Raw genomic sequence first — 23,585 nt, forward strand, 5'->3', positions numbered from 1 at the left:
TTCTCTCTCTCTTTCTCTCTGCCCCTCCCCACACTCACTCACTTACTCACTCACTATGTCTTTCTCTCTATCTCTCTGTCTCTCTCTCAAATGAATGGATAAATCTTAAAAAAAAAACAAAAAAAAACAAAAAAAAAACCGCTTAACCTGACGTAAAAGTCTTACGTGACTAAAACACACCCAGACAACACACTGAGAAGGACAATAATGAGGACAGGTTCCAAAGGAACAGTGGAAATCGGTCTCATTATATAAATGAAAGAATGTGTGGTATTCAACATTAAATCACACACCCTAAAAAAAATCAACTACCATCTGAATTGCCCAGTCCTATCCACGGCTTCCCTAGGACATACCTAGTTTCACCTGTTGCTCTGGGGCAAGGGAGCCCTTGCTTAAAAAGGCTAAAGCTGGTATTTGGAGTGCATGTGTCAGTGAGGTTAGACCATCTATTTTCAGTGTTCAAACCACCCTTACTATTTTGTGCCATCAAAGGACAAGGAAGGAGAACAGTGGTTTATGGGGCTACACTCACTCTCACTCATCTGGATTATCCAGAATACAAAAGAGCTCTATCTTTTTTTTTTTTTAATTTTATTTATTTGACACAGAGAGAGATCACAAGTAGGAAGAGAGGCAGGCAGGGCAGGGTGGGGGGAGGGGCGGTGGGCAGGCTCCCTGCAGAGCAGACAGCCCGATGTGGAGATCGATCCCAGGACCCTGATACCATGACCCAAGCCGAAGGCAGAGGCTTAACCCACTGAGCCACCCAGGCGCCCCTCTATCTTCTTTTTTTAATAGCGTGGTCCCTAATTACACAGTTCCTTCTTTTTAATATCAAGTAGTATTCAGCATCACAACATTAGGTCAGTAACCAGCAATTCTTCAAATTCTCCCTTCTGATGGGATTCAAAACGCTTCTCGGCCTTTGCAGAGTGTTGGTACCGCCGGCAAGGAGAGCCTCATTTCGAAGTGAAGGCTGCCACCTACTGACTGTGCCCCAGTCTCTCTCAACACTCAGCTCTTCCACAGAAAGTGAACCAATTCCTTGCAGGATGCTCTCTGCTATGTCATTTCATGCCATGTATTCAACTAGATCAATATAATCTTTCAAATACAAGTGCTTTTAACTTCAAAAAAAATACAAAACGGAGAGGTTTCTGTACAGCTAAACATCCCTCACCTGCACTCAAAAGGGCAGAGAACTATTTTTAAGACACATGCTATTTTTTTAAATATGGAAAAAGTTCTATTTGAATAGAGTCTCTTCACCACTTCCTTTATTCCTCAGTCCTAAAGACTGAAGCTCACTCCATCTCATTAGAATTGATTTAACTGTTCATATTGATCAACCTGGAATTAGTCAAAACTATGTAGTCCTAAAGCACTTGTAAAAAAAAAAAAAAATCACAGCAGCTGACAATAAAGCTATAAGTTAGCGATTAATTAGCTCAGTCCCCTATCATAGAGACCTAAATCTGCAGGTGCCTCCTTTTTCCAAAGGGCAGAGGAGTTTTTCAAGTGAGAGTTTCTTGCTGTTTTAAGAAAAAAAATCAGGGGCGCCTGGCTAGCTCAGTTACTGTCCTCCTTTGGCTCAGGTCATGATCCCAGGGTCCTGGGATCGAGCCCCACGTTGGGCTCCCTGCTCAGTGGGGAGTCTGCTTCTCCCTCTGCCTGCCACTCCCTCTGCTTGTACTCTCTTCTCTCTCTCTCTCCACCGTCAAATAAATAAATAAAGTCTTTAAAAAAATCAGACCAACGAAACATCATGAAAGGGAAATAAGGAAATCCCCTTTCTGAGGTAGTAGGCCACTGTCTTGGTGAGAGAGTGAAGGGTCAGTTCACTCAACAACATCCACTTCATAAGTACTGCCAGACACTATATTAGGAGCCCAGGGTGCACAGATGACTTAAACATCTATTGCCTTCGAGAAGCTGTCTAGTGCAGAGATCTGGTAGGGAGACAATTACAATGCAGCCTGCACTATGTAAAAGGTATAAAATCTGAGCAGGGAAAACTACTGCCTAGGTCTGTTTGGGGGGTCAGGAAGAGCTTTATAGAGGAAGCTTCTGAAGGCAAAAGTGGAGCTTACCAGGAAATCAGATGAGAGAGAGAGAGCTAAATGGTGTGTGCAAAGGACGAGAGATTGGGGGAAAAAAGCAGAGGCTTAGGGAAACATCTACCAGTTCAACACTGGTAAAGAAAAAATTGAATGAGGTCAGGTAGGTAGGAGAGGGCAGCTCTCAGAGTCTTTTCTATATCCTGCCAAGAAATGTGCCTTTTAGAACGATCACACTGGTGGCCAGGTGGAGACAGGAGGCAGGGGGATTGCTAAGAAGAGCCATGAAACTGTCCAAGCAAAGATGATTAAGGGTCTGCAGGCAGACCAGGGAAGTGAGAATGGAAAGGAGAGGCCACTTTAGAAAGAAACTGAGAAGATGAACTTGTAGGACTTGACTGGGGCTGAAGAATAAGAAAAGAGGAAGAGACTCGGATCCCCCCAGTTTCTGGCTCAGGTAACCAAAAGGGTAGTGGCATATTCACTATCACTAGTGGCATATTCACAGTAGGCCCTGTGGGTTTTCTGGGTGGAGATAATGCACTCCACGGAATTTGAAAATTGGAGTTTGGAAATGGTGCGTGTGCAGTGACTGGAACACCAAGATGACGATGAGCCGTGGTAACACAAAGACACAGATGTGAAGCTCAAGCCGGTAGTCTACACTGGATTTAGCAATTTGCAAGTCACTAGAGTGTAAGCAGCAGGGGATGCAATGCCCCAGGCAGAGCGAGTGCAATCACAAGAGCACCACTGGGGAGAATCTGGGCAGCAAGAGGGGAGGAAGAGACCCTGGGCAGGCAACAGAAGCCTCGCCAGCCTCAACAAGCACTCAGCTCACTACCACACGGGGGTCTGCAGGACAGAAGAGTGAAGGTTAGAAACTGTTCAGCCGCGCAGCTACACCAGATGCAGACAAGACTAAGTTCGACCTCTGCTTTCCACTTCCACGTGTGAAGCGTTTGGAAGTAGCCACTCTGTCCAAGTCAAAAGCTGAACAGACTGAAAAATCAACAACTCTTCCTGGACCCAAGAGAGAGGAGAAGACACACAGCAAACTGCTTTCTTCCTGGAGGCTGAAGAGACAGACAGACGGAGGAAGACAGGCAATCTTGACTTAGCAAGCAGAGCAGAGGCTGAGGAGTAAAAATGACTGCCAGAGCCAGTGCCAGAGTAGGAAAACTTGAACTGCGGTTGAGGAATGGCTGGAGGCTCAGTGTGGACAAGCCTGAGAGCTAAAAACTCCAGGGAATCCAGTCCAACCTAAGGAGGCCTCCCCAATTTTGTGAGGCTTACCTCCAGGAGCTCCACCAGGTTCCTACGATAAACACGTGAGAAAAATCCCCTCTTGCTTCCAGCTGGGGAAGCGCACAAGGAACCATTTTGAAATACGCCAGAGCACTCCCTTCTTAAAAAGGCCTGACATCAAGGGAAACCAGTTAACCAGAGCCTAATCTGCTGGGTATTTACTGTCAGACTGTAATTGAACTGGGAGAAGGAATATGTCCAACTCCAGTCAGCTCCAGGCCTCCTGTCCCACCTGAGAGAGAGGAAAACACACCTGTGAAGCTCACAGTCCAGAGGCAGAGACTCAATAAAGGACCGAGACCTAATCACAGGGTTACAGAATATGTCCCTTCCCCATACACCTCACCACCACATCCCTGAAGGCCTGTTTACAGCAGTTCCTTTCACCCAGTGCATCATGTCCAGCTAGTGAGAGAAAATTACAGGGCACAATAAAAGGCAAAATCACAATTTGAAGAGCCAGAGCAAGCATCAGAACCAGACAGGGCAGAGACTGCAATTACCAGACCAGGGATTTAAAACAACTATGATGAATATGCAAAGGGCGCCAATGGCAATAAAGCAGACAACATGCAAGAATAGGTGGGCAACATTAGCAGAGCTGAAAACCCTAAGAAGAAAACGAAAGTATAATTCTGTGTTTGTTTGTTTTTTAAGATTTTATTTATTTATTTGACAGAGAGAGAGGCATCGAGAGAGGGAACACAAGCAGGGGGAGTGGGAGAGGGAGAAGCAGGCGTCCCGCTGAGCAGGCAGCCCAATGCGGGGCTTGATCCCAGGACCCTGAGATCATGACCTGAGCCGAAGGCAGACGCTTAACGACTATCCAGGCACCCCTAATTCTATGTTTTAAACATTACTTAATATATGCAAACATACTCAGATATATTCAAATATGGTCTAGAAGTGTAAACCAAGAGGGGTACCATGGTTTTCTCTGGTTATCTCCAGAAGTATGGACAATTTTGTTTCTCCTTTCTGCTTTTCTATTTTTTCCAAATTTTCTTTAATGCATATGCATTGCTTTTGAAATAAAAGGTGTAAAGGCTTTTAATTTTTTTTTTAAAGAGCTAAAGTTTGTAGGCATCCAAATTAGCTGGAACTGAGACAGTGTGAGATAGATGAGATTGAGATACCTCAATCTCTGAAAAGCTGTTAGAAATAGGAGAAAGCAGAGGGACAGCTCTCAGAAAATCCACCTGCTATAAAGAGAAGAGACCTTCTCAGTAAGCGAGGTGGAACGTGCCATGATGTCTTGGATTCAAGTATAACAGAACCTCAGAGAACAGTGGGAAAAGAAGGAACAACAGTTAGGGAAAAAAATCAGAAAGACCCTCCCTGCCGACTGCATCCATGAGCTTTAGAGAGCAGTGGCAAAGGTAAAAAGAAAGGGAGACGTCAACTCCTCCCCTTGAACTTAACCACTTTGCTGACTTCCATTCGAGGTAAGACTGAGGGAAGAAACAAAAAGTCAAATCACCTCAAAGTCATCTCTAACAGTAAGTTGAAATATATTCCTCACACAGCAAGTCAGGAGGGAGGATGCTGGGATCCGCCAAAATGCACTCTGTTTGAAGTCTGAGTCAAATGAAATGAGTAAAAGCAACTGGCAGAAATCAATCCCATGCCAAGCAAAAGACAGAGATCAGCTGAGGTAAAACATGTGGAAGGATAATGGGATGGTAAAATTTTTTTGAGTGGGGTATGGTAAATCATATGTGTCAACTTCGCTAGATAATGGTGCCCAGTTACTTGGTCAAATACTGGTGCGGATATTGCTGTGAATGTGTTCTTTAGATGTGATTAACATTTAAATCACTAGACTGTCAGTAAAGCAGATAGCCCTTCACAGTATGGATGACCTTCACCCAATCATTTGAAGGCCTTGAGAAAAAAGACAGGCTTCCCCAACAAGAAGAAATTCGGCCTGAAAACTGCAACAGAGAAACCCTGCCTGGGCTTCCAGCTTGCTGGCTTGCCCTACAGATTTCAGACTTGCCAGCCCCCTTATTATGTGAGCCAATTCCTTAAAAAGTAAATCTCTCTCTTTCTCAATATAGATATAGGTGTGGGCATTAGATACAGGTGTAGAAATAGAGAGATACATATAAAGACAAACAGAAATAGATGCATATATAATACACATACATATACACACACATACATAGATACAATATATCCTAATGCTTCTAATCTCTGGAGAACCCTAATACGGGAAATAAAAGATGAACTCTATAACAAAGATCAGTAGGGCAGAATCTTGAACTAGAGACACTGGAAGCAAAATTGTTGGCAGTAGTAAGAGATCAAAGCCTCCTACGTTTGAATGACATAATAAACTAATACATTTAATGAAGATGATTTTGGCATCCATAATATGTGTGATCTGAACCAGATCAGAGAGATACTGCAATTAGAACACATTCGGAGAAACCCAAGCCGAGGGATTCTGTAGATGGCTACGGAAATGGAAAACAAACCAACAAAAATAAAAACAAAAACCAACAACTATGTGTACAATAAGGATCCAGCAAACAATGGAAGAGGCATCTTTTGTATCTTCAACATATTTAAGGAAAAATTATATAAGAATACTATTCATATAAAAAGACAGTGACTTACCATATTTGTCTCGCAAGCCAACAGTACATCTAAAGACTCCACCAAAAGCAACATCTTCACCAAATATTACTGAAAAACAATGTTTACAAAACATGTTTTATTTAATAACCCTTAAGTGATACTGACAATGAAAAATAGGTAATTTAAATGTTTACACCTTAAATCAGAAAACAGAAATGGATTAGAAGTTTAAATCAAGGTCTCTCAACTTCAACATTACTGACAGTTTGGACTGAATAATTCTTTCACTGTAGCAGCCTGTTCTGTGCATTGTAGACATAGAGCAGCATCCCTGGCCTCTACCCAGTGGATGACAGTTGTCACCCGCTACACACACACACAGAGTCATGACAGCCAAAAGTGTCTCCAAACTTTGTTAAACGTAAGAGGAAGAAGGGGGGTTAAAATCGCCCCAATTGATGAAGAAGCACTTATCTAGAATGTCATCTTGTTTCACCCAGGAAGAAAACGAGGCCCAGAGCAGTAGTAAAGTAACTTAACCAGTAGGACGGCAAGCAGCAGAACTGACTCACACTCCAGGCTCAAGTCCCCTGCCAGTGGTTCTCTTTCAAACACGGTCTACAATGAAAGGCAACAATCTGAAGGGCTGAAGGAAACACATTCCAAGCTGAAAGAACAGTCACAAGTAGGAAAAGGACCTAAATGGGGTGAAAGGAGGCAAGTATGGCGGCAGATGGTGAGCAAGGCCAACGACGATAAAAATGGGTGTTCACATCGCTGAATTTATTAACACCTAACCAGCTTTGTGGGCCTTGGGAATTCACCCTTCTTTCCTCTGCAAGATCAATCATTCTCAGACGACATTCAAGCAACACAAGATATCATCATCCAATAGTACAGCTCTCACTTCCTCCTAACAAATTAACCCCTTCTTCGCTTGACCTTAAAACTAGGGATTCTCAAGTGGAAGCCCCAGGTATACTAAATATATATATTTATATATACCAATATATAAATACGTATAGGTTATAGTATATATTACATACTAATATATAAAAGTATATATATTCACACATACTAGCACACACACACGTGTATGTGTATATATATATGTATGTATATATATATGTATATGTAAAGTAAAGCCAACCAAATTGAGGAAACATATAGCAAAACAACTGGTTTTATACCAATAATTAAATTTGATAAGATAAAGTTATTTACAAATACTAAAGTTATTTCAAAAAAATCTTATAAGTGGGATGACTATCTCAGGAAAGCGTGGAACCAAATCTTCATTTCATAAACAGATTCATAAATCTGAATCAAGTGGTACTTCCCATTTTTTTTCCTATATGCTGGAGAAACAGAAGTACGTATTAGGTATCAATCCAGAAAATATTCATATAATATCAGGACCACAAATACTAAGGGCAAAAGTTGACTTGATGATGTCAGATATACATGAGAACTAATTCATAATGAACTGATTTTTAAAAATGTGTTAATACCATAATCTGATTATTTGACCTTAATCATTTGACCAGATCATTTAAAAAATTTCAGGCAAAAAAATAAATTAATAAATAAATAAAAATAAATAAATAAAATAAAATAAAATATTTCAGGCAGACCTATGTTAACCACTGAGCTTCAGATGCAGTATTTCCAGCAAATTTTCAATCTGAATTAACACAGCTACCACACTCACACACAAAGGAAGTTTACCTGCAGTAGGATCTTTAGCCAATGAGTTATCCAAGGCACTTGTTATCGCCTGGAAAAGATTCATTTTCTGAGTTTGCCCTGCGAAAATTTAAAGAAAGAAAAAATTTTAAGTAACATTTCCTACATCATAAGATGTACAAAAAATAGCCAGTTTCTTAACAGTTGGTTACAACATGATTAAAATCAAAGAACAGAAAGTATAGAATATCCTATGTGAATTTACTGGATGAGTCACAATGAGGCTGGTTTTGCAGAAAATACAAAAGCAATACAGAGTTCTGCACTTGATGATGAAGCAAAATTTACACTTACTAAACAACGAAAAAACAAGTATAAAAAAGGAAAAAGGAATTTAATCAAGTCACCAAATGTGTATAGACAATAAATAAAAGTGATGGGAAGTTGGAAAAGGGAACCAGCCAGAGTGAAAGTGGTCTGGAAAGACACTGGGCAGGGGTGAAGGCTATCCTCATAGAAAGTGCACAATGACCAGAGGCACATGTTAAATATGCCAGTAACAGCAAACGGTCATGGACCATAGAACAATGAGGGAGGAAGGCTAATGATAAATGTTAGCACTCAGAACTTGCTGGTGTTTGGAGAATACTATAATCCCAGGCATCAACACACCAGTCTCGGTCCTTCCACTGTCTTGCCGTCCAGTAGAATCTCTGAAAGCCAACTTCTGGCTCCCTTATTCGATTAATAGGAGGGTAAAATGAAATAATACATGGAAAATGCCCAGAACAGGACCTGACACAGTGCATGCTAACTAAGTAGGAGCTATTTACTATTAGACTCTGGACTTCACCCATGTCCTTCATCTCGACCTTGGTATTATCCTGAATTGTATAAAAATTTATTTAATAAACTTCCAAGTGTTAGAATTCAGAAACAACATTACTTTAGAGTTTTCGGTCTTGGTGCTGTCCAGAGCCCACACATATCCCAGAACTTGAGATCAGCTCCTCTCCAAAAACACTCTTAAGGGCAGAGAAAAGCTTCTGCCTCAATCTTCTCTGCCCCAAAGGCCATCTTCACTTTAGTGCCTGATCTGTGCACTAGTGTTCACTTTAACCCACAGCCATGCTGGGAGCAGATCCCTTGAACACCTAATTACCCTTGACTACCGTCACATCTAACCTCTGTGTTCCTCGGTAGCCTGGTGTCGTCCCAAAAGCCACAGCCTGATTCACAGTATGGGTCACAGCAGTGGCTGCTGCCATCAACACTCTGGCTGTGACACACACTGGCCACTCACCTTCTTCCTGGAAGCCCATCCTCATCCCAAGCCCAGCCTGGATCCACAGCAGGCTCTGACCTATGACACCATCATCATCCATCATCCACTGTCACTCAACCTTCTGACCCTTTACGTGCTCTGACCCCTTTCACACTGCTGAATGCCCGGGGTTCAGGTCTTAGCAGTACCCACTCAGATCTGTCCTGCTGCCCTCTCTGCCAAAAATAAAGGCCTTTTCTACTCTTATTTTTGGTGGGGATAATAGGAATTCATTCAAGAAGTATTGTTATGCCATGAATGCCAAAGGGGACGTAATCACACCACATGTCCACAATGACTTCATAATTTATTTTTCTTCAAGCTAAGGCTATATTAATAGATACTTGCCTTAAAACCTTCTTTATTGTATAAAGCCTCTTTAAAAGTACTTATTGATGCCCAGCATCAGATGACAATGGTTTAGGGTAAATTCTTTTTTCCCACCACCGTGACATTCCCATATTTCCTATTTCATACGTTTCCTAAAGCAAGATTTTTGTCTATTATGATGTTCATAGCTAAGAACCTAAGAAGGAGAAAAATGCCTAAACATCTAAAGTGGAATTTATTCCAAGTGTGCTGACCATCTGAATTAATCTGGAATGCCTCCAAGACATCTTATTCCATTGCTGTTCAATGAGTTTGAAGTACAAAAAAAGCAAAGACTTTAATAATAAAAATCATACCAAGTAAATCTGGAAAGTACTGCTTAATTAACCACAAGGAATCTATTCATTTTGTAGGAAAATAATTTATAAGTAAGGGTATTTAAAGGTTTTATTTCCATGTAAGCACAAAAATTTCCACTCCTGAATACTTTTTTTTCAACAGATTCAAAATTTTAGGGGTTTGGATTAACTTATATGCTACTAGATGCTTTTAAAAGATTTAAATAATTGGGGCGCCTGGGTGGCTCAGTGGGTTAAGCCTCTGCCTTCGGCTCAGGTCATGATCTCAGGGTCCTGGGATAGAGCCCTTCATCAGGCCCTCTGCTCAGCAGGGAGCCTGCTTCCCCCTCTCTCTCTGCCTGCCTCTCTGCCTACTTGTGATCTCTCTCTCTCTCTGTCAAATAAATAAAATCTTCAAAAAAATTTTAAATAATTTTTAGTAGAGCAACTGCTATCTTTTTTTTTTTTTAATTCGTTTGAGAAAGAGAGAGAGAGAATGAAAAAGAGAGAGAGCACAAGCAGCATCGGGGAGGGTCAGAGGGAGAAGCAGACTCCCCGCTGCTCAGGGAGCCCAATGCAGGACAGATGTGGGACTTGATCCCTGGACTCCAGATCATGACCTGAGCTGAAGGCAGTCGCTTAACAAACTGAGCCACCTAAGCACCCCACAGCAATAGCTATCTTCCAATTATTATTAAAGTTGCAATGTGGTCTATGAATGGGTCAGGAAAAAAAAAAATCACAAATTATTCACAGGTGAGATCACTTTATATTTACTCACATTAGAATTACTTATTCTCCTACAGGTTATATTAAAGACCATTGATAAGATATGCCTACATTCTCTCATGATAAAGTGTGTATCATCTATAGCATGTCTAACTATAAACAGTAAGAAATTATTAAACACTGCTGCCAAATTATACAATTACCAGTATTAAGAAACGGCTGCTAAATTTCAAAACCAGGCTGATAACTCTTATTTCCAAGATAAAAAGTTAAAACAAAACTAAAACGGACACAGCAGTGCAATTTCCCTAATCAGGGATACCAGCTAATGGATACCCACTGGTACCCATTGCAGTGAGCCGGTCACTTGAACTTGTCCTAAGTAGAGCACTGTGAAAAACCAGGTCATTATCACTGCTGCAAAGATAAAGCAGCACGTAACGTGGTGTCGGTGGAATATAAGGAACACGATAGAGCAGAAGCCCCAAGAGGGCAGGGATTCTTACCTGCTTTTGATCAGAAGTATATGCTTAGTGCTTATAACAATGCCTGACCTGTAGTAGGTGATCGATAGCTATTTACAGAATGAATGACTGAACAAGGAACCACAGGAGGCTAGTTCAATAAAGATAAAATATACAAAGTAAATTGTTCATCAACCACTTAAAGATAAAGAAATACAGTAGGAAAAAATCTCTACCGATTTTACAATTCAGTCAGACTGCAGGGGAGGGGGAAGGAGGCAGAAGTGACACTGAGGCGGAGTATGCAGTTACTGAGTAACTATTCAGTATCCAGTAGCACTAAGGGAGGAAGGGAGAAGTCTTCCCAGGACTAGAATATGGAGACAAAAGGAGCAAATGGGTGCCCAAGGAGCAGTGCTTAGCAATAAACAAGGTCAACAGCAGGGCACGTAGACAGTAAGTGGGACTATGGTTAGACCATGAATAAAAAGACACAGCTGTGACATGGAAAGTGAGGGTCTCCTTTCAGAAACCAAAGGATCTTCCAGCATATTCAGCACTGGCCTTCCTCTGAGCTGCCTCATCCTTGGGATACACCTGTACAGTACAGCATTTTCATGTCATATCCCTTAGAAAGCTCAGCACTGAGGGCCTCACCCAAACATGACAATCAGTATATGCCTGTTGAAGCATGATGAATGCGTGATTTTAGTAGCATAATCTGGCACTAACCATACTGTGAAATGGAAGGATGCCTAAGAAACTACCTATTTTCTCCCAACAAAACCTCTTCTACCCCTCCAGATACCCCGTTCTCCAGGAATCCCTTTGTATATGCCAGATGTGTATCTCTATCCCATTCCAATCCCTGTTACCGCACTTCCCAACCTCTATCCCATAAAGTAAGTTTCATAGAGAATTCAAATATGAGGGACAGAACATTTTATATTAAAATGTAAATGAAGGATCAGGGGCACCTGAGTGGCTCAGTCAGTTAAGTGTCTGCCTTCAGCTCAGGTCATGATCTCTGGGTCCTGGAATCAAGCCTTGTGTCAAGCTCCCTGCTCAGCGGGGTGTCTGCTTCTCCCTCTCACTCTCCCTCTGTGCTGTCTCACTCTCTCTCTCTCTCTCTCTCAAATAAATAAAATCTTAAAAAAATAAGTAAAATAAAATCAGGGCGCCTGGGTGGCTCAGTGGGTTAAAGCCTCTGCCTTCGGCTCAGGTCATGATCCCAGGGTCCTGGGATCAAGCCCCGCATCGGGCTCTCTGCTAAGCAGGGAGCCTGCTTCCTCCTCTCTCTCTCTGCCTGCCTCTCTGCCTACTTGTGATCTCTGTCAAATAAATAAATAAAATCTTTAAAAAATAAATGAATAAATAAATAAATAAAATATAAATGAAGGATCCATAATCACAAATGCCCTTTTTAAGGTGCCAGTAAAGAAGGGGGGGGGGCGGCGGCGAGGAGACTGTTATCTGAGGCCAAAATTGGGAGGACCTAAGAAAGCCTTAAAGTTGAAGAGATTATGGCTAGGAACCCTGGGTCCCCCATCTCAGAGCACCTGGTAACTTATGTCATGGTATGATGAGCTACAACTGTTTCCCTTCCTTTGGCCTTCCCTACTCGGTCTCTAAATGGTTTTAAATTTTTCTATATACTGGTGACTCCCAAATGTGTTTCTCCAATCCAGACTTCTCCCCTGACCTTCTGATTTACACTCACAGTCACCAGTTCCCCAGGTGCATGTCAGGCTTTTCTAACTCAGTAAGCACTCAACTGAACTCAACGTCTGCTCCCAAAACCAGACTTTTCCATCTTAGCAAACAGCACTATCCTCCACTCAAGTGTCCAAGCCATAAACTGAGGAAGCACCCTTGAATGTCTTCCTTTTATTCATTTCTTGAATCCAATACTTACAATCCTACTTCCAAAATAAAGCTTCTTCCAAAGATATATACTCCAGATATATCTTTGTATATATATTACTTCCAAACTATAGCTTAAAATCTAGTACTACGATGTCTGAATTCCAGAACTCACCATTTCTTTTTTGTTCCTGAAAACCACCTCCTAATGTCCTGTCTTAGCCAGCTCTGGCTGCTATAACAAAACACCACAGGCTGAGTGGCTTGAACAGAAACTTACTTCTCACTCTTCTGGCGGTTGGGAAGGAAGTCCAAGACCAAGGTGAGTTTCTGATGAAGACCCTCTTCCTAGCTTGCAGAAGGCCATCTTCTTGCGGCATCCTCACATGGCAGAAAGAGAGATAATCTCTCTTGTGTCTCTTTTTATAAGGGTTTTAATCCCATTCACGAAGGCTCCACCCTCACAACCTAATTACCTCCAGTGACCTCCATCTCCAAGTACAATCACACTGGGGATTAAGGCTTCAACACAGGACTGGGGGACAGGGGAGACACAAATATTCAGCCCATAGTACCACCACCTTACTTCTACTTCTTCTTCTCTCATTCATCAGACCACTACTACACTAAAGTCCTATAAAGCAATGCACATCATGTGACTCCTCTGCTCAAAATCCTTCTAGATTCTCTGACTGCACCCAGAATAAAGCCCCCCTCCATCATGTCCACAAAACCCTACTTGATCTCATATCTGCCCACCTCAAAAGTCCTATTGTGTATCACTCTCCCCAACGCTCAGCACCTGACTCCTCTCTCAATTCCACCAAACCAAGCTCCCTGTTACATCAGGACCTTCATGCATGCTGGGTCTCTGCCTGGCACCCCTTCACACTCCTTAGATACTCCTTCCTGATCCCTTAGAGCTTAGTTAAATGCTACCTCTTCTTAGGGGTCTTGCTAGATCGCTATTATTCTCTTTCCTAGCAGCTGAACATTTCCTACAGGTCATTTATTGCAACTGGGATTGATTTAAGTATGAATTTGCTTGCTATTTTTTATCCAACTTCCCCACTAGACTTCTAAATCCATGAGGATAGGTCCATACCCACATTTGTGTTTTGTGCTAAGCATCTAGCACAAAGTTTAGCATCCAGGAGAAAATTAAAATGCACCGAATGAATAAAGAAGCCTACACATACACATAATGCCTAAAATCAGAGACAGGGAGAGGCCCAAATGTGTTCTTAGGGAGCAATACAGTGCAAATGTCAAAAAGTAGAGGGGTGCCTGGGTTAAGGTGATTAAGCGTTGGACACCTGATTTTGACTCAGGCCATGATCTCAGGGCCATGAGATCGAGCTCCATGTCAGGCTCCACGCTGAGCACAGAGTCTGCTTGTCCATCTTCCTCTGCTCCTCCCCACCCCCAACCCACTCACTCACCACTCTCTCTCAAATGAATAAATAAAATCTTTAAAAAAAAAAAAAAGTAGAAGTTTAACCTCTTTGCATCTAAATTTCTTTACAATAAAATGTGGATGATAGCAGGATCTCAATGCCAGCACTGTTACAAGAGGATTAAATGAACTGCTACATGTAAGGCACTCAGAATAGTGTCTGGTACCTGGTAAGTTCTGATAAAAGTGTCTGCCGTCGTCATTATTACCATTCTTTGGAGTACCATGGATGGGCAATGATAAAGTCAGAACAAGGGAAAACAGAGTAGGAAGAAAAAATAGGAAGGACATGATTTGGGGTGATTCTAAATAAGCCAGGGAAAAGACACATGGAGAGAATTTTTGACATGGTTGTGTTGGTGCCAGACTAGTACTCAGAGGAGCCTACCTCATAATGCTATATTCTGCCAACACTTCAAATGCCATGGAATAAATGTTTGTGTACCCCCCACATTCATAAGTTGAAACATCCTTCATCCCCAATATGATGGTACTTAGAGATGGGGCTTCCTGAGAGGAACAGGTCATGAAGCTGGAGCCCTCCAGACTGGGATTCACGCTGTTATAGAAAGAGACCCCACAGAGCTCCCTTCCACCATGTGAGGACACAGTGAGAAGACAACCAGCTAAGAAGCAGGAAGCAGGGCCTCACCAGACACTGTATCTGCCAATTCCTTGATCTTGGACTTCCCAGCCTCTAGAACTGTGAGAAATAAATTATTCATATTGTTTATAAGTCACCAGTCTATGGTATTTTTGTTACAGCAGCCCAAACATACTAAGACATCCAATCAACACATCCAAACCTCCATCATCCTCTCTCCAACAACATGCTTCTCTTCCCGCATTCCTCATTTGTATCAGTGATACCACCATTCCCATCCTTTCGGACTCCCAGGCTAAAAATGTCAAGTAATCTTTGATACCCCCTCCCCTGGCCCCCACAGGCAAAACAGCACCAGCTCTAGTCAATTCCTTCAAAACACACAACCATCCCCACTGACACTCCCTAATTATATCCTCTCACATGGACAGTACAATATCCCTCTGACTAATCTCTCTGCCTCCTTACTTTCCATTCATTAATTCTACAAACTCTCCTCATAATATTACACAAGCACTTCGCAAATCACTCTCTTACCTAAATAAGCGATGGCCCTCCACAGCCCACAGAATTTAACCTGAACCCGAAAGTAATTACATACATAATGTAATGCACCCAGCACAGTGAAAGCTACATTGGATATATTCAATCTTTTCTCTCCCCCAACCTTTCTTCTGGCTTTCCAAACTTATTTCCTACCCCTCCTCTTTTTTCCTCCAAACAAACTCACTCCTCCTCATTCCTCATAAAACCCTATGCTTTCTAGCCATTCTTTACTCATGTTGTTCCCTTCTCTACAAATTCTACTACTGGAAAGAAGACCTTTATCCCCACAGGAAAAGGGGACTTCACCATTGCTAGCCCTTCCTCCATCTAGGAAAACATTGTTCTACCTTGGAGGTAATTCCTTGGTCTTTCCTCACAGTGAAGCTTAAATGTCACCTCCTCAGAGTCGACCCAGACCATCACTCTATTTAAGCAGTCTCTTTCATGTGTCAAAATAACCAGAATTTTTAAAATTAAGCTATTTGTAACAGGCATGAAAGACAAAGAGTTACTATCTTCATTAATAACTTTACCTTACAAAACATGAGCAGAAAAGTAGTGTGAGAGGCTTTGAAGATAGACCTATTTGGGTTCACATTCCGGCCCTGCTACTCCTCAGACTTGGACAGGACACTAACATCTCTGAGCTTCAATTTTCTCATCTATAAAATGAGCATAACACTCTCTAGGTCACAAGGTTACTGTGAGGATTATAGACTGATGGTGGACACACCTGGAATAGACAATATTTCAATAGTTTGATAATGTCAAATAACATTCGTACTGATAGACAAAATTACTAGGCATATAATTTTTTAAATATGCAAAGACAAGGAACATCCAATTCACAGGAGAATTGGCAAACAAATATCTGACAATTATACCTTAATAGAAGTAAAACAAGTACATAGTAAAACAAACTGCAATTAGCACAACATACCCAAGCATGCGGGCACACACATGATTCTGATACCAACTGCAATGCGTGTGTTCTTTTAAAACCCAACCAAGCAATTCTGCACCACCAGCTGGGTGCCCCACAATGCAACGTAATTCTCACACCATCTGCCTGGAGCTACTGTCAGATGCCACAAGTTAAAGGCTCAGTCCTTATAAGACTGTGCCCACCTTCCAGTTCAGAGGCCAATCACAAGCCCAGACTGTCACCTGTGCTTCTGACTCACTGGCTATATATTAGAGGTCCCCCCACCAATCCCATCTTTGAGTTCAATTAATTTGCGAGAATGGCTCACAGAACTCAGAGAAATATTTTACTTAAAAGATTACTGGTTTATTATAAAAGGACGTAACTCAGGAGTAGCCAGAGGGAAGAGATGCACAGGGCAAGGTATGGGTAAAGAGCATAGAGCTACCACGGTCTCTGAGCATGCCACTATCCCTGAATCTCTACCTATTCACCAACCCAAATGCTCTCTGAACCCCATCCTTTTGGGTTTTCAAAGGAGGGCTCATTATATAGGCATAACTGATTAAATTCATTCAACCTCCAGAACCTTTCCCCCCAACAGAGGTCAGGGGTGGGACTGAAAGTCCAACCCTCTCATCACACAATTGATTCCTCTAGTCACCAGCTTCCCTTCTTGGATGAACTAGGAGATTTTAAACAGTTACCATTAGCGTAACAAGACACCTTTATTGTTCTCATCAAAGGAAATTTCAAAGGTTTAGGAACTCTGTGCCAGGAAAAGGGGACAAGACCAATAAGTATTTCTTATTATAAATCACAGTATCACAGCACAATTGTGATTTTATCATGACACCCAATACTCACACTCTTTTTTTTTTTTTTTTTTTAAAGGATTTTATTTATTTGGCAGAGAGAGGTCACAAGTAGGCAGAGAGGCAGGCAGAGAGAGGGGGGAAAGCAGGCTCCCTGCCGAGCAGAGAGCCTGATGCGGGGCTCGATCCCAAGACCCTGGGATCATGACCTGAGCTGAAGGCAGAGGCTTAACCCACTGAGCCACCCAGGTGCCCCGCCAATACTCACACTCTTATATATGCAGATGGAAGTATAAACTGTAATTTGAACTTTGTATTAAAAACCCATTAAACTATTCCTTTGAATCAGAAATCTCATCCCTAGGACTTCATGTATCTAAATCAGATACATAAAGGATACATGAAATGTTTCTCTCTGCATTATTTATAACAGTGCAAAAATATAAAGCAAAAGCATAATGGTAATTATTAAAAGTTTCCAGTTACTAAGTGCTTATTAGTAATCAAATTGGGTTAAGTACATTGCACACAACTGTCTATATTTAGTCTTCATAACAATCTTTGAAGTAGGTATTACTATAAAATCCTTATTTACAAAGAAACTGAGGCTTAGAGACAGTAAGTGAGTAATCCAGAGTCACAGGTAGCAGGGCCAAAACCAAACCTGGGACAATCTGATTCCAGTGCCAAGATCTTAACCACTGAACTAGAGGGTTTATATTCCATGGAACAGGTTGCCCTTTTTTTTTTTTTTTTAACATTTTATTTATTTATTTATTTGAGAGAGAGAGAGAAAGAGCGCATACAAGCAGGGGAAGCAGAAGAGGGAGAGTAAGAAACAGGCTCTCCGCTGAGCGGGGAGCCCAATGCAGGACTCAATCCCAGGACCCTGGGATCATGACCTGAGCTGAAGGCAGACGCTTAACCAAGTGAGCCACCCAAGCACCCTGAACATACCACTTTCTAAAGAAGGTTAGGAAAACGCTTCTGATTAAATAATGCAGATTATATCTGTGTTAAAGCTCTGGCTGCTGGAAAAATTTAATTCCACTGATTTGATCAATGGAGTAATTTAATTCCACTAAACTAAAAGGAAATACCTGGAAGGATACACACCAAAATGTTAGCAGTATTTACAAACAGTAGCGGATGGTGAGATTACTTTTTCTTACTTTTTTCTATTATCCAAATTATCTGTAACATGCACTTATTTTTATTTTCATAAGGACAAACATACAAATGTGATTATCATTCTACCTGGGTTTTAGTAGTTTCACAATTATGAAAGGGGGCTGAGGAGATTAAGAAGACCTGTATTCTATTTCTCAAGTATTGGGCTAAAGTTTCTTCATTTTGAAGACAGAATTCAAGGTTCATCCTGTTGGTGAGAAAAAATTGCTATTCACCTTTATGATATATACTGTTTCACAAAAGTGGCACACTTCTTAGTAAACCATATCTACACGCATGATAGCACCCTGTTTAGAATGGAAGCTCTAGAATCTAAATAATTAAAATCCAAAGCAGAAGCTATCACTAACTTCTCTGTGTAATCTTGGACAAATTATCTCAAGACTTCAGTTTATATCACCTACCTCAAAGGTTGTCCTAAGTTTCAAATGAAATAATGAATGTAAATTTTTCAGCACAGTCCCTGCCTATGGTAAGCACTCAATATATATTCATACCTATTATTCACAGGTAGAGACACCCTTCCAAAAATATCAGATCTAGGGACACCTGGGTGGCTCAGTCAGTTGGACCACTGTCTTCGGCCCCAGCATTCTGGGATCAAGTCCCACATCGGGCTCCTTGCTCAGCACCTCTGCCTCCACCTCTGCCTGCTTGTGCATGCTCGCTCTCTCTCGCTCTCTCTCTGACAAATAAATAAATAAATAAAATCTTAAAAAAAAAAAATCAGATCTAGTACGTAAGAAGTCATCAGACAAGAAAAAGGTAAACGTTCTCTTACTGCTTCCATTGTTCTGATAATAGACACTAGATCTTTCAGAGATTACATATAACTTGCAGAAGAAATGGTAAAAGTCATGCAATTGTCATACTGCGAGGATTTTACTACATGTCCCTCCTACCAATGAGAGTACTAGATGGACTCCTCTTCCCCCCACCTTCATCAATTACCCCTCCTTGGCTAAGTGGCAGTCTACCCAGTCCTGGGCTCAACCTGGGAGCCTGGAAACCTGGATTCTTTCCCATCTCCAGGAACAACCTGTTCTATGACCTTGGGGAAATCAATTCAGTTACTTAGTCCTTCCATTTCCTCTTCCCTGCCAAAGCAAAAATAGTAATAATAGCAGCAGCAGTAGTAGTAGTAGAAGCAGTAAAGAAAAAGGAAAAAATACATATCTTTTAAATACCGGTGCCTGCAGTTAATGGCCCAGCTGCATACAAACTTGGACAACACCTAGGGCCAAGGCTGGGAAAGTGAGGATGGAGAACTGAGAAAAGTAGGCGTTCCCTGGGCACCACCCTTCCACCCTCTGCCCTTCCAGACTGCGGCATGCCCTCTCACCCATCTCGAGGGTTCTGAGGGGATGCCTCTCGAGGGCTGTACAGTCACAAAAATGGAGCGAGGAGGAAACCACAGTCAGTCCCTAAAGTACGTAGGCTCCAGAAAGCAGGGCATGAATTACAACAAGATGCAAGGAGATCAGCCTGCCGGCCGCTGTCCACACGAGCGGGGCGGCACTCCTTGCGAGGCCCCCCCAGGCCTGGGAGTCTGGGTTGCACCAGGAGCAGACAGGGCAGCCCCTAGCTCACCATACTCCTGGGGCTCCGGGTCGGGCTGGAAAGTGAAGTGAGCCACATGCCTCCTCTGCGCCGCAAACCCCGTGGCCGAATCGGGCTGCAGCAAGCCCCGCGGCAGCCCCGCGCCTCGAAGCCGACGCCACTGTCCTTCTGCCCCAGCCGCTCGCAGCCTCAACAGCCCGCCGGCAGCCGCCGCCAACGCCGCCATCCCCACTTGCAAAACGAGCTTGCAAGCTACGCCGCCGCACACTGCCGGCAGAAGGGGCGGAGCACCGAGACGACTTCCATATTGGTAGGACCCAAGGGGAGGACTCATGAAGCGGACCAATCGGAGCTAGGAATTCGGGGGTGGGGAAGGCGACGAGAGGAGGCCAGAGGCCTTTGCCTGTCGTGCGCATGCGGAAGAGGAGCTGGGGCGGGGGCGAGCGAGCAGGTGAGCTCCAAGGAAATTGTTCCTGGAGGTGGAGCCTCACCAAGTCACTGCAGGGTCCCAAGGCGCGCGGGCGCGGGTCTGTAATTGTTACACTCTAATCCTGGAGTTGCTCTTTACTGATGTCATTTGCATTGTTACCTCCTTTTTCATTTTGAGATTTATACTTTCTTTTAAAATGTAACCCTTTTTTATCCGCTCTCTTGTGTATTGATTTATAAGTAAAAGATGGAAAGAATTACTGATTGGCATTGGTCATTGGTTTGGATTTTCAAAAAACTGGGAATCACTGCTCAGAGTTTGCGCTCTTTATTCAGAGCCTCTTTGAATGCTTACTAAGCATGTAAACATCTTTACTGCTTTTGTTTTTCAGGATTTAGAGGAGAGTTAGAAAGGTAAACTCAGATTTCATCCTGCAAATTCATTTAAAAGGAATTCAGATGCATTTTTGCCTAGGTGCCATGAAAAATGACCTGACCTGCTTACTATAGCCTAGAAACCCGGAGATTCCAATCGTTAACTTACGTTTATAATAATCAATTTCAAAAATTTTAGTTTTAAAAATCCAAATGTGTAAAAGGATAACTTCCCTGCTCATGAATTTAAAAAATCACAGTAAAATATGACAGACAAAAGTGGAAAGTGCTTGCATGAGATGAAGAGGGGAGGGGGGAGGGTCAGGCCCTAAACAGAATTGGGAGAGGAGTGGGAGAAAATGAAGAGAAGGAAGAGGGGAAAAAAATGTTCTTCTGTTATTCTTAGCCTCACAACCTATGTTTGCTTTTACAAGGGAGGCAAGGGAGGAGAGCGAAGAAATGGGGTGAGGACAAAGGCCAGGCGATGCACCAACCTCCTGTTTTCTGGTTGGGACTGAGAGACAGAAATTTAAAACTGCTAAAGAGAGAACCAGAATTATATCCATCATCCCTACTCCTACACCAATATATACATTATTCCTCTTCCTACTCTTAGACCCGCGAGGGACTTGGTGCTGGGTGTGGAGCCTAGTTAAGATTCTCTCTCTCCCTTTCCCTCTACTCCTCCTACCCCTCCCTCCCTCTCTAAATAATAGCAATAATAATAATAATAATAATAATAAAAGTATGTCATAGTTGGTAGAGAAAGGAAACAAATTACATAACTACAATCCAATGTCGTAGGGGCTCTAAAACAGTGTGAACAAAGTAAACCACACAGAGCAATAAGCTCTGTTTTTAGAAGTCAAGAATGCTTCTAGAAGTAATGCTGAGCTGGACCTAAAAGATGAGTAGAAATTATCAGGCAAACGAGGGAGGGGAAAGTATCCTAAACAAATAAAAAAAACACAAAGGTTAACAGAGCCAGAAGGAATATGGTACATTCCAAGAAGAGAAAAAACAGGCTGGTAGCTGCTAGACTTGGAGTATAGGGATTGACAGGAGTCAGAAAGATAAATTAGAGGGAGATTTTCAAGGTCTTCATATGTTGGTCTAAGAAGAGTAGACTTACAACTACATGGAGTCAGGAACAACAAAGAGAACACCTAATCGATTTGTCTGCCAAGCAAATTATTATTGGGGGGAGGTTGAAATTTTCCCCATCCCCCCCATACCATCTGCCTGGTAACCAAGGAAATGTCTGTTATTAAAGTGGGATCAACCCTCGCTACATTTCATTGATGGTAGCTTGGGAAACTATCATTTTCTGTGAATTTTGGAAGCATTATTTAGAAAGATAGGGTATCTTTAAGCGCCACTGAGAGATGGAAAAAAAAAAAAAAACAAGAGTTTTCAGAAGTCTGGTGGACAAGAAAAATATGACTACATTTGAGTTCCTGATTCTATTTGTTTCTGAGGCCTAAGTGCATTCTGGTCCTGGGTTTCTATGAGACTACGAAACTCCATGATAGCCTCAAAATAGATTCTCCTCGGGGCGCCTGGGTGACTCAGTGGGTTAAAGCCTCTGCTTTCAGCTCAGGTCATGATCCCAGGGTCCTGGGATCAAGCCCCTCATCAGGCTCTCTGCTCGGCGGGGAGCCTGCTTCCCTTCCTCTCTCTCTGCCTGCCTCTCTGTCTACTTGTAATCTCTGTCTGTCAAATAAATAAATAAAATTTTTTAAAAAGTAGATTCTCCTCTTAGCTTAAGTTATATCTAATTGCATTTCTGCACCCTTAACCTCACTGAACACCTTAAGAACCCATAACAATGGAGAGCATACAAAACGAAGTTGCTCATTGTTCTTCAGAATGACTCTTGGCTTATTCTGTCTCTTATTCTCTCTATACTGAGCTTCAGTATTTGTACAACCTATGCCCATTTGAACTCAGTTTGTTTTTGGACACCGTTCATCTGTAGCAACATAATATTTTGTAGTATTATATCTTATGGTCCTGACCCCTGCTCCCATTCAAACTCAACCAGAGACATCAGGGACATGAAGTCACCAAGGGCTCACATTCTTGCTTTAGAATTTTAAAGTAGATTGTAATGCTGGTGGCAGAAACAATAATTTGAGAAAAGAGTTTGAGTTTTAAAGACTAGTTTCTAAGTATTAAGCCTGAAACCTGGAACCTGAATGGCTTAGGGCACAAAATTCATGATTGAAACAAAATACTGTAAATAGCATACTAATTGAAGAGCCGGGTTTTCCCACCTTCCATGGAGGCAGAGCCATAGCACACAAAAGAACCATAGGTGTCCTTCTTTACAGATAGGTCTAGGAGTATCACAGAGTCCTCACATTCCCCCACCATGGCATGGCATTTGGAACAAAGGAATGCTTCTCTTGTATGGCCAAGAGAGATGCAGGTATGGCATCAAGTTCCATAGAACTTAAGAAGGCCCAGTAGTCAGAATGATAAGGGATTTGTATCTATAATATACTCTCTAAAAATTCTTTAACTTGATAATAAGAGGATAAATTACCTAATTAAAAAAAATAAGCAAAGAATGCAACCATTGGTGGTGGGAATGCAAAATGGTGCAGCCGTTTTGGAAGACTTGCAAAACTTTGAAACTTGCAAAACTAAAAATACTGTAGCCATATGATCCAGCAGTCATGCTCCTTGCTATTTACCCAGGGGAACTGAAAATTTATACCCACGAAAAATTGCCTACAAGGGTTTATTGAAGTTTGATTCATCATTGCCCAAATTTGAAAGGAACCAAGATGACCTTCAGTACATGGAAAAGCAATTGGACTGGAAAAGTAAACTGTGGTATATGCAGATAATGCACTAGTATTTGGCACTAAAAAGAAATGAGCTAACAAGTCATGAAAAAACATGAAGGAAACTTAAATGCATATTACTAAGTGAAAGAAGTCAGTCACGAAAGACCACGTAGTATACAATTCCATTTATATGAAATTTCCAGA

General features: G+C 42.0%; 1 protein-coding gene across 1 annotated transcript in view; it reads right to left on the minus strand.

Moving 5' to 3' along the window:
* The window catches only part of BCKDHB (branched chain keto acid dehydrogenase E1 subunit beta), a 216,580-nt gene extending 196,535 nt beyond the window's left edge, over positions 1-20,045 (minus strand). The window contains exons 1-3 of the mRNA XM_080806044.1: positions 19,813-20,045; positions 7,680-7,757; positions 5,991-6,059 (exon numbers count right to left, since the gene is read on the minus strand). Of these exons, the coding sequence (XP_080662170.1) occupies positions 5,991-6,059; positions 7,680-7,757; positions 19,813-20,008 (343 nt within the window). The 5' untranslated portion in view covers positions 20,009-20,045. The remainder of the gene's footprint in view (positions 1-5,990; positions 6,060-7,679; positions 7,758-19,812) is intronic.
* Between the last annotated feature and the right edge of the window lie 3,540 nt (positions 20,046-23,585).

Source organism: Martes martes (assembly GCF_963455335.1).
Source record: "Martes martes genome assembly, chromosome: 6".
In the NCBI taxonomy this organism is placed as follows: Eukaryota; Metazoa; Chordata; class Mammalia; order Carnivora; family Mustelidae; genus Martes; species Martes martes.